The following is a 16,927-nucleotide window of genomic DNA, read 5'->3' as shown; positions in this document are numbered from 1 at the left end:
AAGCAACTGAAATCTTTGATGAACAAGGGGCAAGCCAGCAAAACCTTGGAGAACACTTAGGTCAGCACAGCAAAAGGTAGCAGGCCAGCATTGCACGGCAGGTAGCAAAGTGGTACTCACTCCTGCAGCTCAAGATGCAGCAGTCCAGCACAGAAGAGCAGGTAGCAGTCCCTTCTGGCAGCACAGCAGTCTTTCGGGAAATGTGCAGATGTAGAGCCAGCAGCATCTGGTTACAGGTCAAAAAGATGTCCGATCTGAATGGGTCAGAGCCCCAGTATTTGTACCCAAAAGTGCCTTTGATATAGGAGGTAACTTCAAGGGAGCCCTCTGAAGTGCACAAGGATTCCTTTCAACCCAGTCCTGTCTGGCAGGCTACCGTGATATACATGTACCATGACAAATTCAAACGGAGTAATAGGATGTCAAAAGAGAAACTATCATACAGAAAACAATAGTGTCCAAATACTGTTTTTCACAATAAATTTATGTCTGTATTGAAAAAAGATTGTGCTTGGTGTCTCATGTGAAAAGAACCAAGGAAAAATAAGTGACAATTCGACATACAGTAGGGTTTCTTAATATACAAAAACAGCCATTTGCGAATGGCCAATGTCCTACAATAGTCTCTTAAGATTTAAAGAGGCCGGAAATGGTTTGTTATGACAATTGTCATTGACATTTCGACTATGTGTAGGGCAGGGTGTCTCATCAGAACTTTAAAATAAGGGACATCTGATAATTCAATGGGCAGCGTGTGCCAGATAGATGACGTGCACACCATAAAAAGTGAGTGGAAAAAAAGGGGGGGGGCAAAGGGTTTAACTCACGTAGGGCACCATCCGGCTGCCTAGTGAGTGAGGGGGAGAAAAACAGCTGGACAGAATGAGCTGCGTAGAGATATGGGTTTCCAATGGCTTACCGCCACATAAGCTTGTGTCAGAATGAAGGGATATGCGTCCTTGCATTGCAAATTGGCTTTCTGCCAGGCGGTAATAGCCAGAATCACTGTTTTTTCAATAAAGAATGGCGGGCTGTCGGAGTTAACCTCACGGAACAATGAGGACTGGAAAGGATAATCTACGTCCAATTAATATAACGTGGGCTGCCGAAGTCAGCCTCTCGCCGCTGATATTGTGTACTACTATTTCTTTGTTTGCATTTGTCATTGTGCATGTATAGGATTTATTTGCGCATTGTCCACAAGAACCATTGTTTTTTCTAATATAATGTATACCCTGGGAGTAGGGTTGCCCTTGTTTTCTTGACAACACTTTCTATAAGTGCCATTTCTAAATCAGTAAGGTTAAATCCAACTTCACTAGTATGGAGGATTTATCATTACCAATACAAATATATAAAACATGAAAAAGCTACACCTCCCTGGGTGTATGGGATACCACTTTACAAGGGGCTTATAAGTAAGCTAACTATGTCAATCAGGTAAAAACCAATTACACACGTTTAGGGAAGCACATGTACTTTAGCACAGATTAGTACTGGTTAAGTGCTCAGAGTCCTAATGCCAGGTCTAACACGCCATCATAACAAATGTGGTTATTTACTATGCATGCACATTCTGCTGTACCATTCACATCATTTGACACAAAGACCCAGCATGTCCCTGCTTCACCAAAATAGGTTTTAGGTTCATGTAATAGGTGCACACTTGTACATGTTAAGCAACAGATGCAATGTACTTGGCTTGATTTATTTAGAGTTCGAATATAGATATTAGGGTAATGTACCTGGTTTAGGCATTGATTTCAGTACTTTTAATTGGTGCTCTCACTCCTTCATAACTCGTTGTGAATGCAGAATTGCTGGGAGAAGATTCTCAAAAAGATGATGATTTTTCATTTGTTATACAACATCATCAAATGTGAGCATCCACTACCATGCACACAATGCATTCCCTCCTCAAGCTGCCCGATTGTTCCAGTCCACATCATATTTTTGTTTTAGCTATGTACAGTTGGATCGATGACATGTGGGCAATAAGGCAGGAAAACGAATTAAGATTACAGAAATCGCCATTAACGCAATTTCCCCTTAATTACATGCACGCCACCTTCCCAAATGTTTGAACATCATGTTCAGCCAGCCCAAAAATGTTCTGAAAGTGAGACTAACTTCCCCGTCAGACTTTGTAATGAAACGATGCATCAGTGCAGAATACTTATAGAAGGCATGTTTGGTAACGGAAGCAGCAGCTTGACACATTGCTTCAAAGTAGTAGTAGTCTTGGAGGAGTGTGGACACCTCAAACTGTAGGCACAAGAGTATCCACTTGGCGTTTCAGGGCTGGGCCACTTTGATGTTCAAGCTAAGACAACCATAAGAGATGATTCAACTTACTAAAGCTAGTTGCTTCCAAGTGGAGCTCATAAGCCCTGTAAGCATCTAGGATGTTAAATTTCTTCAGTCAAGAAGAATGTGATCTGTGTTGGAAGGTCAGAATATACTTTTAAGGTGATGGAAACCAAGAAGGACATTTTCCACAGTAAAATGGCATGTTTAGAAGATACCTAAAGTCTGAATGGTTTGCGCCTCAGAGTCAAGGACCAAATTGAGATTACATTGTGGTGCAAGATTTACAACAAGTAGCAACTGTACGAGAATACCAAAATATTTACTTATATAAACCTGTTTCAATACATGTGTGCTATTGCTTCAGAGTGCTATGTGTCTATATTATACATTTTGTAGCCATACATTTATCGCACATAGCGCTGTGTTTTGGGTCTGAGTATTTAGAGGCTCGTATTTGTAATATGAAACCGGCAATTCTTTATCCAATACAGGTCACTTCCTGGGTCCTACAATTTAGTTGGTCTGTGAGAAATCTCAAACTACTGGTCAGTATTTTTTTTTTTTACTACTTCTGCTCATCCCCACATACACTACACATGGCAGAGATACTATATAAAATAAATAGGATAGTCCAGGTATGATAGGACAATGGGTCTGATGAATAGGTTACCCCGTTGGGTGTGGAGGACAGAGGTATCCCGTCCTCCGCCATGGTGCTCGTATGCTGAGGACTGAACCATTCCTTCCTCTGCACATCTCCACCAAATCCCTCTGCTGTAAACAGCAGAGGGATTTCCTTTTTGAGCCTCAGGGGCTGGGGGAACAGCTTGCCCAACCCCCTGATGTTTTTATTTTTTATTAATCTAATGATGATCACGCGTATTGGTACGTTGACGCCATCACATTGAAAGTGAAACTGAAACGAGCCAAACTGCTCATTTCAGTTTCACTTCTTCGGTACTCGTGGGGCTACTTCAACCCCCCCCCCCCCTTCAACCCCCCCCCCTCCCCCCAAAGCACCGAAACACTGGATGTATCATTGGAAAGGGGAGAATATCCCCTTTCCAATGGTACCCTTCCCTAGAGAATCCCTTTTCGGGGATCACCGCGGGAGGGCAATACCCAAACAGGGGTTCACCACTAGACACCAGGGAGGGGGATGCGGCGCCTTGGACAAGGGTCTTTGCTCCTCCCAAAACTATTTTGCCATATTCAGTCTTTCTGCAGCCCTGGGGGGCAGACGGGGTAAATACCCCCCCCCCCCGATCTGTGGGGTGGGGGAGGGGCGGGAGAAAGCACACTAGGCACCAGGGATTTCTTTTTTTTAAACGTAGGGGCTGCCCAAAATTGGCATACCAATGCCCCAACCTCTCAAAGACAAAAGGGACAGTCTTTCTGTCCCAGTGGGGGGCAGATGAAGGTTATTACACCCGATCTACACCCTAGACATCAGGGATTTTTTTTTTTTTTATATCAGAGGGGTAGGGGGATGCACATAAAGTCAATGTCCCCCTCCCTCCCCCAAAAAAACAATTGTGGTGGGGCGGGCAGAAAGCCCACTAGGCACAAGGGACTTTTTTTTCTTAGTGGGGTAGTGAGGGGCTGCCTTGAAGGGGCATGCAAAGGCCCCCAACCCCCTGCCCCCCCAACCCCCTCCCCCCCCAAAATAGGCACAGACTTTCTGATGATGGTTATTACACCCGATCTGCGCCCCTCCCCATCCCCGGGTGGGGGCAGAAAGTCCACTAGTCACCAGGGATTTGTTTGTGGACATATTAGGGAGTGTCCCCATAGTCAAGGTTCGCTCCCCACTTTTTTAGGCACACATTTTAGCAGTTTCTTCCCTTGGGGGCAGATCAGTGATATTTTTGGGTTCATCTATCCCCAAGGGGAGCAGAAAACCACTAGATACCAGGCATAGTGTGTGTGTGTGTGTGTGTGTGTGTGTGTGTGTGTGTGTGTGTGTGTGTGTGTGTGTGTGTGTGTGTGTGTGTGTGTGTGTGTGAGAATTGGAGTTTGGCAAACGGTCTCCATGTACTGATGTTTTGTTGGCTGTGAGTCTACTGGCATTTTGCTGGTGATGTGTGGGGACTTGTGCTTGGCTGGCGGTGTGTGGGGACTGGATTGTGGCTGGCGGTGTGCGTTGGATGGTGCTTGGCTGGCGGTGTGCGTTGGATGGTGCTTGGCTGGCGGTGTGCGTTGGATGGTGCTTGGCTGGCGGTGTGCGTTGGATGGTGCTTGGCTGGCGGTGTGTTTGTGGAATGTCGCTTGGCTGGCAGTGTGGTTTGCGTGGATCCCCCAGTGTTTTTTTACCCAGAATCCTCGCAAACCTCAAATTTAGCTAAAAAGTCACTTTTTCGTCACATGTCTGTGTAGGAAAGCTGAAGGATCACAGCACTGACACATTTCTTACCACCTATCGTTCCCCTCGATCTCCTGCTAAAAATGATACCTCACTTGTGTGGGTGCCCAAATCAGTCACCATAAAAACATTTAAAAAAACTGCTTTGGTTCCTCCTCAGTTTTTCATTTTATAAGTTTAGGCTGACTTTTTTGGGCACCCACAAAAGCGAGGTATTGTTTTATCGGGCGATATAGGGGAAAGCTGGGTGGTAGAAAATCTGTGCTGGCACATTGATCCCCTGCGGAAATGTGAGCTAAACCTGATTTTTTGGGTGCTGAATTTGAGGTTTGCAGGATGGTTTACCTAGATAGCTGCCAAGCTTGGGAACAAAAACCCAAGTACCCCCTATCCATCAGAAAACAACTTGGTTTTGGGAGGGAGTCACCCTCGATTTGGTATCGGGCTCTGCAGACATCTTGGAAAACCTACCAAACCCAGACATTTCTGAAAAATAGACACCAGGGGGAGTCCAGGGATGTGTGGCTTGCGTTGATAACCCAAAGTTCTTTTATCCAGAATCCCCTACAAACCTCACATTTTACTAAAAAAAAAATATTTTCTTCATATTTCTATGTGGGAAAGCAGTGTCATCACAGGGCCATCACACATTTCCCACAGGTCTCAGATAAAAAATGCTACCTCACTTGTGTGGGTGCGCCTAGTTTTTAGGCTGACTGCATTGGACACCGGCACAAGTGAGGTATCATTTTTATCGGGAGACCAAGGGGAATGCTGGGGTGGGGGGTGGGTGGGGACGTGCTAGCCACAAAGGGATTAAACCTTGCTAGGCTCACTGAAATGCAGAAACATGTTGACTTGTCATAATAAGGTAGAAACACTCCTCTGTCATTTCTAACCCGTTACTTTGAGGAGAATCGAACAAAACGGACACCCCCCTCTCTCCTTAATCACCGCTCTGATCTTGAGAATCTTAGAGACAGTATCTCTGCACCATTTCTTTGTGTTTGATAAGATTCTTTCTGAAGAGCTCTAACTGAATATGGGAAGCCCATCAATATTCTGAGGACACTTAAAACAGACGAGGAACGAGCCTGCGTATGAAGCATACCACCCTTAGGAAGGTCCAGCATTCTTTTAACTATCTAGGTCTTGAGTTGTACCATTTTTATATGGATGGAAAGAAGGCTGTCAAATTGTCTCAATAAAAGATTCATGTCCCTTATCTTGGTTATGCTGCAGAGTTCTTATAGTTTGATCTTCATTTATAGTCACTGAATAGCACTGGAAAGCCATGATTATAGTAGAAATAGTATTCACATAAAAGCAGACATAGGACAAGAGAAAGAAACCGTGGCAAAAAAAAAAATCAGTATGGAAGCTAGAGCACCACAACATATACTTTGGAGCTGGGGTCAAGACAAAAAGGTCTTGTAAAGCTATGTATGGACCGTCAAGTGGCTGCTGTACATAGATCAGAAATGGAAACATTTCTTAGTAATGCAGCAGTAGCCGCTTTACTCCTTGTAGAATGGGCTGTGGGCTTCTTAGACAACGTTCTGTTAGCATTACAATAACATTACAAGCAACAATCCGGAAATACTATTTAGAAGTGGCCAAACGCGAATGAAAGAACCCAAAATTAACAAAAAAGTTGATCCAACTGTCTGATGCGGTTAGTTTCAGTGCAATAGAACTTAAACACCACTTTAACATCTAGTTAAAGTAAGGTTCTCTCTGCTGGAGAGAAGGGGTTCTATAAAAACGCTGGAAGGGTCGTTTTTTTATACTACTTTTGTGTGAACAAATTGAGTTCTCCTGATAAATATCTGCATTTATTTTTTAAGAAAACCGTATAAAGTTCACTGTGGCTAAGGTGATGGCTACTAGAAAAGATGCTTTCCAACAAATGTGTTGTAACGCAGACTTACAAATAAGTTTAAAGGGGGTGGGGTACATCAATTTTGAAAATACTACATTAAGGAAAATAAAAAGAATTTTGGTAAGGACTTTTTCTATAAGCAGTAATGGTTGCATGATATACCATTATTTTAGCAAACTGCAGTCAAGCTTTCACCAAAAAGAAGATTAGGAAGTACTGCTTCTAGTTGCATTGATATTCTATAGGATGTACCAGATGTAAAACTTCTATCTGAAAGCATAGGATGTCTGGTGATTGACTCCTACATTCATAAGATGTCCATGCAATCTTGTGGACTATAAAAGTGATCATGTTGCAATGGGTTTAGAAGCCAAGCTGCTAAGTTAAAAGATGGAAGATTGGAATGCAGGACCTGGCCCTCTAATGAACAGGATATTTAGCAATCTCCTGGTTGGGAGTTCTCAGATTGGATAAACCTAAAGGCAAAGTTTGGGCATTTTTTGATTCCTGCATCTGCAGACAGATCTGGGGAATACCCCATTTGCAACAAGACCTTGCGCAGCAATGCAATAATGCCCATTTGTGAGGTTCTTGAAATGAGTTGCTGTGTGTGTCGTCTCCTGCATTTTAGACACCAGGAATATGGACTGCGATGTACTGAAAGATCTTGGCAATCAGCCATTTCTATACTGTTTGCTTTCTGAGAGGCAGAACTCTAGATCTTCTCCAGCACTTCCTCTTGAGGTAATGGAATCTAGCTGTTAGTACCGATTCTTAGAAGAAAAAACTTTAGAGCCATGTTGACCGCCCTAAACTCTAACAAGGTGATGTGATAGGTCGGTTTGTTTCTCTGACTATATTCTGTGTTTTAAGATGACCCATGTGCGTTCCCCGACTCGGAAGGAAGTGTCCATCCCTTTGGTCTAAGTCTAAGTCAGAATGTCCCGTTAAAAGGGGCTATTTTTCAATAGTGTCACCAAAAGTTAGGCGATTGAGATGCAGCATGCAAGAATCAGGCTGCCTTTCCAACTTTCCAAATATTGGCACACCGCTGATCCTCCAAGCACTGCTGCAGTTATCTCATCTACAGTCAAGCACTTAGTACTAGAAATGTGGCAAATGCCAATTACCGCAGAAAGGATCAAATCTGGTAGGCTGTCAGATGTGCTGTACTTGAAAGCTTCTGTCACTTCAGACGGATAAAAGGCAGTTTCTGCTCTGAAGAATACTCTCTTCAAGCATGCTTATCTAAAATCACTCCCTAGTAATGGATGGATTGGACAGGGATTGAAGCGTATTTTGACTGGTTCACTCTGAGCGCTAAAGAATGAAAGCTTTCACACTGAAGTGATTCAGATCCTCTCGGAACATTACTGCCTTTACGAACCAGTCGTCCAAGTAGATCCATACAAACATGTTCCTCTTCCTGAGATCAGCATGCAATTTGAAAAGGTGATTGGAAATGAGAAGAGCCTCAGATCTTTCTAGACAATGGCTATGTGCAAATAAGCATTGCTAAAATCTATGGCACTCATCCAGTCCACCTGAGTGTAAATTTGATGTAGGGAAAACATTCAAAATGTTCATCTTTACCCGTTTGTTCACTTTTTCAGATAAACTCCAGATCTTTAATGTTGCCTGGGATTCTTCCTTCAAACCAGAAAGTAACAGCCATACATTTCTTTTAGAGGTTAGGAGACCTTGTCACTCCTTTTCTGATTAGAAGCGTGCTGACCTTCTGCACAGATAAATCTCAAAGGCACAGAGGACCTGTTTTAGGAGAGTGGCTAGAAGAGTTGAAACAAACTTCGGAGAACAACCATTTACACAGTAATCAGCACTCATCTGTATTGTTATAATGCTTCAGATGTTTGGTGATCCTCACCAAAGCATGAGTCACAGCTTTTATGGTTCCAGTAGCAGCCACTGCTTGATGGCAGCCTCTAGGTTTTCAGGGCTTCAAGAGTAGGTCTGTTGCGGATAATGGTGCTGTGGAAACCACCAATTAAGTTTGGTGAAGACATCCAGAAGGGTTTCAGACAATTTTGATTGTAGAGTAGATCTTTAGACATCTAACCTAGGGCCTCCAGTTCCAGAGCAATCTTCTCCTTAGCAAACAATAATGATGGAGTTCATTTATTTGTGGTAACGAATACAGTTAAGCAAGGGAGGGGACAACAAATTATGATGCCCAGACATCTCGGTCGCCCCCCCTAAAAACCCCCACCTGCCCCCCCCAACCCCATACACCCCATCCTTGAACATTTGTTAGTTCATTCAAATAATTCCATTTATAATTCTACGAGTATTCATCTACCGTCTTTCCCCTTCAAATCATAAGTTTTATAATTTACTTTCTGGTGCTTGAAGTTTGATGTTTACCATTATAAACATAGGACTACAAGTCCCGAATGCAAAAAAAAAATCTATATACCGAATTAGTGTTATGTAAGAGACCCATTATATTTTCCTCTGGGGTTCCAAAACCTTCCAAATAGCTCAAAAATAACACAAAAACCTGCAGAGTTTCTAAACACTGGTCTTTTTTGGTTCTATGTCTAGTTTGCTTATAAGTCTAAATGAGTGTTTCAGTGCCATGTAAGGGTATAGTGCCAGTGGTCCTTCTGGGTTGGTACCAACTTTAAGTCCCTCTTTTTTCTCTATGGACTGCCCCAATTTCAGGTTTTGCTAATCTGATCATCCAGGATTGAATGCTACATACCCAAGGGATCTAAACAATTGTCAACATATTAAAAACTGACAGAGGAGGTGGAGTAAATGAATTCTGGTAGAATACAAGGGCAGAGAGGATTCCTTTGAGAAGGTTCAAGCTCTGTGTTCAAATGAGAACCAAGGGTCTTAATGGTGGTCATCTCCTATAAAGGTTGTAGTTTAAACATTACTATTGCCTGAAGGATTGGAGAAAGTCACATGGTATTGTTACCAATTTGAAGAACTTTGCTCTCTTCCTCTCGGTCGCTTGCTTTTTGCGATGCACACTAGTAACAAAACAGATTTTGGAAAGTCCCAAGTGGGTGAAACAGAAGCCCTTGCCTCTCACTAATGGGTATGACTTTTATGGAGAGGTTAGCATATATTCTTAGGCTTACTGACCCATCTACACTGAACATAGGCAACACTGGGAGAGATTTTAGAAGAGGAGAGAGTCTCTAGACTGATGATCCTACAACAATTGAAGCCTGAAGCATCCCCAAATAAATCAACAAAAAATACAATACCTGCAGCATGGACTTTGGGTGTGGCAGCTCCTCCCCTTGATAGATTTTGATGTAAGCCTTTAAATGAAAGAACACATTTTAGCAGGAAAAATCAAAGAAACAATTACTAGAAGGCTATCACACACTAAAATGGAAGGTATCTAGATATAACTTTGTGGAAAGTATTACTAAAATTCGGAGGCATGACCTAATGGATCTACATGAACAGGCAGTGCAATGAAGAAATAAAAACTCCCTTCCTCCCTTGACTATTGTGCACTGGAGAAATACTTTAACCCCAATGCTTTGTACCACATTTTCTTTACTGTGTTTTCATTTAATGTGCAGGGGTTCAGTTATCAAGTGAAATTGCTTCATGTATTTGTTTACTAAAGTTACGTGCATGTGTACGCCTATGAACAGAGAAAAAACAAATTTGTGCTTGTAGGTATTGGGTCCTGCCATTCATTTTTTGGGACTGGAACTTATTTTTCACGTGACTAACACCAGGGAGAAAGTAAGGCAGAAAAGGAAGTAAGGAGGAACAGACCGATAGGAAAACAATGACGAATGGATAAATAAGGAAAAAAGCTTGTGTGAGGTAAAAGGACATGAAGAGTAGGATGGTGGAGGAAAGGCATGATGTGGAATCAAAAGTAGGCACCTTGGCATATATTGTGCAAACTCAGCATTCAGGAGGCTCCTAAATAAACCTTTGCACTTTAATACAAATTAAGCACAAACCACAGCATGTTTAACTAACACATCGCAGACTCATTTATACAGCAAGAAAATAATTTATATGCAAAATATAGAATTTAACAAAATGTTGCTCTGCAGAATGGACACAACAAAAGCTTATGTAGACTGCGGCGACTATTCCTACTCTCAGAAAGATTTCATAGGAGAAAGCTTTCACAAATATTATGCCCCCTAGGTGAACTAATCTGAAACATCATTTTGCCAAAAATGGACATGGTAGAAGGCGTTAACTGCCAAACTGGTCAGATTAGAACTTCAAGACTGTCAGGATGTCAACAAATTGATTCAAAGAACTTCCAGGGTTGTGGGCAAGATGGTGGCCGCAATTTAGAAAGGCCCAAGCCGACCACCCTTTAGATTAACAAAATCCTGCATACCAGCGTGCATCATGGGCACAGAAGGTTCCCTGCTGGCCGCCCACAGTGTCCTCTAGGCTCTGTGAGGACGAAGTCCCCTCTAAAGGCTGTCAAAAGATTACAAGTAGACAAGGCTTTACTATGCTGGTCGAGGCTCGACCCAAAGTGCACAGCTCACTGACTGCTGGACTACACCGGGGACTTGTGGAGGAGGAGAGCAGGATTTCGGGTTGTCCGGCAGTCCGGATGCAGTTGGGGGTAGAAGACGCTAGAGGCCCTAACAGTGGATGTTGGTTGGTGGTCTCCAAACAGCTGGAACTGTGGGGGGGAAAAGCAAGAAGCCTCCCTGTGCGGTTGTCGCTGCGGCTGGCATTTGACAGGGGACCGACTGCTTTGAGCCTGGGAGCACTGGCTACAGGAACGATTTATAGGCCTGGATAGGCCTGCCCTGTGGGACCCTAGATCGCGGACCTCTCTCCTTCGCCCCCCTTGGCAGTCCCAAGAGATACTTCACATAATCACAGGCTGAATGTGGGCGGCAAGTTGTCGCACTGTACCACAAGGTAGCAGAGAGGAGAGCAAAAGTAATGTCAGCCACACGCACCCTGACTGGGGAGTATGCAACTCTAACAACTTAAATTTCCCGGTCTATAAAATCAAGGTGCAGCAGCAATGCAGGTCCTTTCAGGAGGTGAAACAATATTTAAGAGCCATAGATCTCAAATACATGTTACTCTACCCTGCGAAGTTGAAAGCTATTTACGAACGGAAAGCACATTTCTTCAATTACCTGGAAAGCGCCTTGCACTGGGTAGAGGAGCGAGTCGGTAGTATCCCAGAACTCCCGTGAAAGACCAGAACTGGGGACAAATATGTTCAATAGATGGCAATGGAGAAAATACTACAACATCCCTGGCCTAAGAGCCAGTGGCTGAGATGGCAGTGATCGAGATGGCAGAGGGCGGTTGGTAGCATGAAGCCGGTCTCTACAGACTCCACTGGAGATGAGGGGACCAAGGTCGGGGGAGCGATGGGGACAGAACGACTGGTGAAGGCTGCTAGGAGGGCACTCTCCCTGCCCTAGAGTGTTTAGACATCAGGGGACATTGACACAGTTGTTTTGTGCTGGTATGGCTTGGTTAATAGGATTAGGAACAGATCGCTGATAGATATGCCCTGGACAAGCTGGAGGCAAGGACCTCTTTAGCCAGGATAGCTTGATTACAGTGGCACAGTGAGCCCAGGACCCACGTCTGGGCATACCTGGCACACTTCGGGCGAGCTGGAGATCACAGAGTTGGATGGATGCTTCAGTCTGGGAAGTGTGGGTTGGGGGTTGTTGGTGGGACAGTTTTTCTAGTTAGCTAGCAGACAGTACTTGTCCAGTTAATCCAATGTTGCACATACATTTTCACAGAAGAATTGTCAGCACATATAAGGCACTAGCTTAATTTAAAATTATTTCTTGGAATGGAATGTAAATGGCCTGAATAATAAGGTGGAGAGGGGCAACATTACAGTACCTCGAGAAAATTGTTCCAGAGCTCAGTCTACTGTAGGAAACCCACTTGCTAGGTTCTAGATAGGAATCTGAGTAGGTATGGCTATTCCTGGATACATCATGCGGATATACTCTGGGATCCATGGGAGTTGCTATGATGACTCACCACACTTTTCCCTATATCATCAATGGAGTGTTCACGGATCCGCTGCACCACTATGTGGGAGTAACCTTTTTTTGGAGGGTGTCTCCTGGGTCCTTTGGGAGTGGTGATGTGCCGCAGGTATTGGTTGAGGATATACTGAGACCTCTTTCTGATTTGATCCAAACATTGCCAGTGGACAAACCGATTCTTATTGGGGACTTTAATTCCATAATGGATGCAGACCTCAATGTTCGGACTCTGAGTAATAGTGGCTGTAAAACTCCCTTACGGAGCTGGGCCTCTGGAGTAGTGGTCTGTACAGGATGCAGTCATACATGAGGCCACCATAGACTATGTCTCCATAGGCTAGGCCGTCGTAGACATGGTTATCGTAGGCAAGGTTATCGCAGACGAGGCAGTCGTCAGATGATCGTCAAACAACTGTCATAGACAAAGCTGTCGTAGACGACCGTCATAGATGAGACCATTAGTAGACGAGGCCATTCGTAGACTAGGCCATCATTGATAAGGCTGTCAGACTACTATCGTAGAGGACCACTGTAGATGACTGTCGTTGAGATGAGGCAGTCATAGACGTTGCCATTTTATATGAGGCCATTGTAGATGACTGTCGTTGAGATGAGGCAGTCATAGACAATGCCATTTTATATGAGGCCATTGTAGATGACTGTCGTTGAGATGAGGCAGTCAGACGACCATCGTAGATGACCATTGTATATGACTGTCATTGAAATGAGCCCGCCGTCGACGACCGACGTAGACGAGGCCGCCGTCGACGACCGACGTAGACGAGGCCGCCGTCGTCGACGACCGACGTAGAGGAGGCCGCCGTCGTCGACGACCGACGTAGAGGAGGCCGCCGTCGTCGACGACCGACGTAGAGGAGGCCGCCGTCGACGACGACCGACGTAGAGGAGGCCGCCGTCGACAACCGACGTAGATGAGGCCGCCGTCGACAACCGACGTAGATGAGGCCGCCGTCGACAACCGACGTAGATGAGGCCGTTGTCGACGACAATCTTAGACGAAGCAGTTGTCGATGACCATCGTAGACTAGGCTGTCGTGGACAAGACACTCATAGATGAGGCCATTTTAGACGACCGTCATAGATGAGGCCATCATAGACGACCGTCAGACTATGCCATCATAGAGGTCGTCATTATTGGTGAGGCAGTAATAGTGGTCATGGAGTTGTGTCAGACTCCTCATTGTCAGGTTATGAGGATTCTCCTGATGTAGTGTCGGAGCTGAATAGAGTTGCAGGATCTGCCTCTGAGGAAGTTTTTTTTTCTCCAATTGTGTCTCTGAGAAGTGCCTTATCAAGACTCATGGTAAGTCTTTTTTCTGGCTTTCCTGCGCACCCTCTGGTGACCCTTGGCGTTGTGATAAGTTGGAATGATATATGATGTCACTAGTTCTAGTGTACACCTTGTATCAGTCCAAACAACCCTTATGGTGATTGGTTGTATAGTCAACCTTATAGACCAGCTATCCTAGTGGTAGCATGGACAAGAGCAGTCTTAGGCTAAACTCTGTATGGCATGTGAAGACAGCTGGTATACCATTTGCAACCCCTTGAATACCAAATGAAAGGACACCACAACAGATATATTATAAAAATAGAATGCATTTATTCTAGTCAAAATACCCTCAGCACTCTTTAGGAGATTCGAGGTAAGTACAACACAGTCTTATTTAAGCATACATAAGTTACACAGGTAAGTAATACAGTTAGGCCCTAGGGGCCACGCAAACCATATACTAAGTAAGTGGTATAAGAACCACTGTCACGAACACAGGTTAGGCCTAGGGAATTGCTGGGGCTACACTATCCTATCAGTTGCTAGGCAGTGGGAGGCCCACGGGATTCAGGTGCAGAGTGGAAGCACTCGCATGTAATGCGTTAAAGTCGATAGAAATAGTGATATTTAGAAATTAAGAGTTTTAGGACACTTCGGAAGGAACTAGGAGTTAGAGACTTGGAAACTAGACACTAGGATAGTCAATACCCGTGTGAGCACCGGAGTACTCAAGTTACCTAGCCCACGGGCTGCGGGTGCATAGGTGTGAACTTGCGTCGGGTTTCGTTGTCGACTCCTATGGATGCCTGAAGAAGAGATGCTGACAGGCAGTCAGTGAAGAGTGTCCGGTGGATTCCAAGGATGGAATCAAGAAGGAGGATACCTGTAAGCAGAGGGGACAGAGTCTAGGTCACCAGCCAGGAGCCGGGAAGGAACCAGGAAGGAACCAGGCGATGTCGTGAAGATGCAGGTGAAGAGGTGAAGCTTGTCGCAGCAGTCATGGGTACCAGGAGACGTCGAGGACGACCAGAACCAGGAGGCGAGCTGTCCCACGAGGGCTCTTGCTGTTGGCGTCGTCGATGTTGCATTTGGACACAACAAGCCTTGGCAAGCGTAACCCACGCAGAATGAAGGATTCGCTTCTGTTGCAGACCAGGAAGGCCTGAGGTGCTTCTCTTTCACAGGGAAGCAAGGGCCAGTCTGGAGGAGCCAAACCAGTGGTGGAAAGTCAAGGGTTCGTCGTCACAGAGGTTACTAGCCAACGGGCAAGCCACCGGACGGACGCGTCAAGCAGGAAAATGCAGAAGGGCCCCACGCAGAACTCGTGGAGTGTGGAGGGCTGATCTTCGGTGCAGATGGTGCTCGGGGTTGGGGCTTCTCAATCCCCAGAGCACAACTTCGAGGATGCCTCAGAAGCTGCGCTGGAAGCAAGTAGCTAATTTTCCCAGGTAGCCGGTCCCACGTCTCTCGTCGCCTCCACGGATCTCAGCTTTGCTGTGGATGTGGATCAGGGTCGGAGAAGTCTGGAAGTCAAGGCGCTGGTCGGGCTCTGCAGTCGGTTCCTCGTAGAACTTTGGGCAAAGCAAACGGCAGGTCGCTTGATGGTGCCTGTTTGCACAGGGTGGCCACTCCTTGGCCACAAGGGAGATACTTCAGTCTTCTTCCGTAGTCGAATGTCGAAGGTCCAGAGTTTCTGTTCAAGTCTCAGTTATCAGGATAATCCAAATTCCTAGGGACTCCGCTCCCACTCTTATACTAATCTGGGGGGCTGGGTTACCTGCTAGGTCCCTCCTATGGGTGGGACCAGGGAGGGGGGTGGTTACACCCCCTTCCCTTTGTCCAATTTCACACCAGGACTGGGGCTGGAGTGCCCCAGCACCGGTTTGAACCGGACTATGCATGGGACACCTTGTGTGCCCCAGGCAGTGTCTCGTTTCATTCATCCCTCCCTGCCCCAATACACTAAGGCCTGTCTAGGGTGGTGCTAGCACCTCCCAAGGCAGGAAACCTATTGTCCAAGCCTCCCTCGCTGGAAGGACTCCCAGAAGCAGGAGGTCAGACTGGTCTGTGGCAGCAGCATCCATTTTGTGATGCTGGGGCTCTGGTTAACTTTAACCGGGTAGTAGGTCTTCAACATGTCTTCTCCCTCTAGAAGGGAGGAATACTATCCCCATCGCCAGAAATGGTGTGGGGGTAGTATTCCAAAGTGTTACGACACCTTACACGACATGTTTTGATAAAGCCAAACCATAGTTACCATAACCGCGAGGATTATAAGGCACTTTAAGAGTATATGGTAGGCTATATCATAGAACAGCTATAAGGACATGGTTCCGAAAGCTGCAGACAGGCTCAGCTCATGCTAGAGCACCATCTCACATGTTACCAAGCACTCTGCCTTCAGGATTGTTAAGGCCTGCCATAGGAGTGACTGATAGGTACACATGTGTCTATATATAAGGTAGGTATAGGAATACTACACCTAAGCAAGGGGTGATTACACGACCTTGCCCCAGCTGAGTGATCAGCCAGTTGTGTCATAATGGAAGGCCAGCCAGGGGTGGCATAATACATGCTGCAGCCCCTGGTAGGCCTAGGGTACACCTATGCCCTGGGTACCTAAGGTACACTGTACAGGGCCCTAGAAGGTGATCCTTACCAATTGGGTTATGTACCTAAAGTACATAGTGTGAATTTAGAGAGAGAACAGCTGGGCTGTGGGTCTGATTAGCAGGCCCACAGCCACATCTAAGTCGAAAACCAGTGAAGCAAAAGCAAAAAGTGGGGGTGAACATAGAAAGCAGACCCTACTCTCCTACAGGCGTGACCTCTCCCTTGGACCTCTCCTATGAGGTGAAGGAATCCTCGATGTCCTCATCAGAAGTGACAGATTTAAGTTTCTGTTGTCCCAATAATAACATCTCTCTGAACGCGAGTTAGTTTTTGAGGAAAAGGTTAGACAGATTCTATTACCTTGTAATCTGCCACTCTGACATATTACGGACCTATTAGTGCCAGGGTCAGAGAAATAAAACATAATATAATCTAGGATGACCCAAAAAGAAGTA

At 45.2% G+C, this 16,927-nt stretch overlaps 1 protein-coding gene across 2 annotated transcripts in view; it reads right to left on the bottom strand.

Moving 5' to 3' along the window:
• Positions 1 to 16,927, bottom strand: part of ATL2 (atlastin GTPase 2) — a 653,233-nt gene that overhangs the window by 125,130 nt on the left and 511,176 nt on the right. For both annotated transcript variants that reach the window (XM_085612325.1, XM_085612324.1), the window contains exon 10: positions 9,794 to 9,850. In XM_085612325.1, coding sequence (XP_085468451.1) covers positions 9,794 to 9,850 — 57 coding nt within the window. The remainder of the gene's footprint in view (positions 1 to 9,793; positions 9,851 to 16,927) is intronic.

The sequence above is a fragment of the Triturus cristatus genome, chromosome 6, assembly GCF_964204655.1.
Source record: "Triturus cristatus chromosome 6, aTriCri1.1, whole genome shotgun sequence".
NCBI classification, from domain to species: domain Eukaryota; kingdom Metazoa; phylum Chordata; class Amphibia; order Caudata; family Salamandridae; genus Triturus; species Triturus cristatus.
The sequence above is the reverse complement of the archived record's forward strand: the minus strand, read 5'-3'. Positions and strand labels throughout refer to the sequence as shown.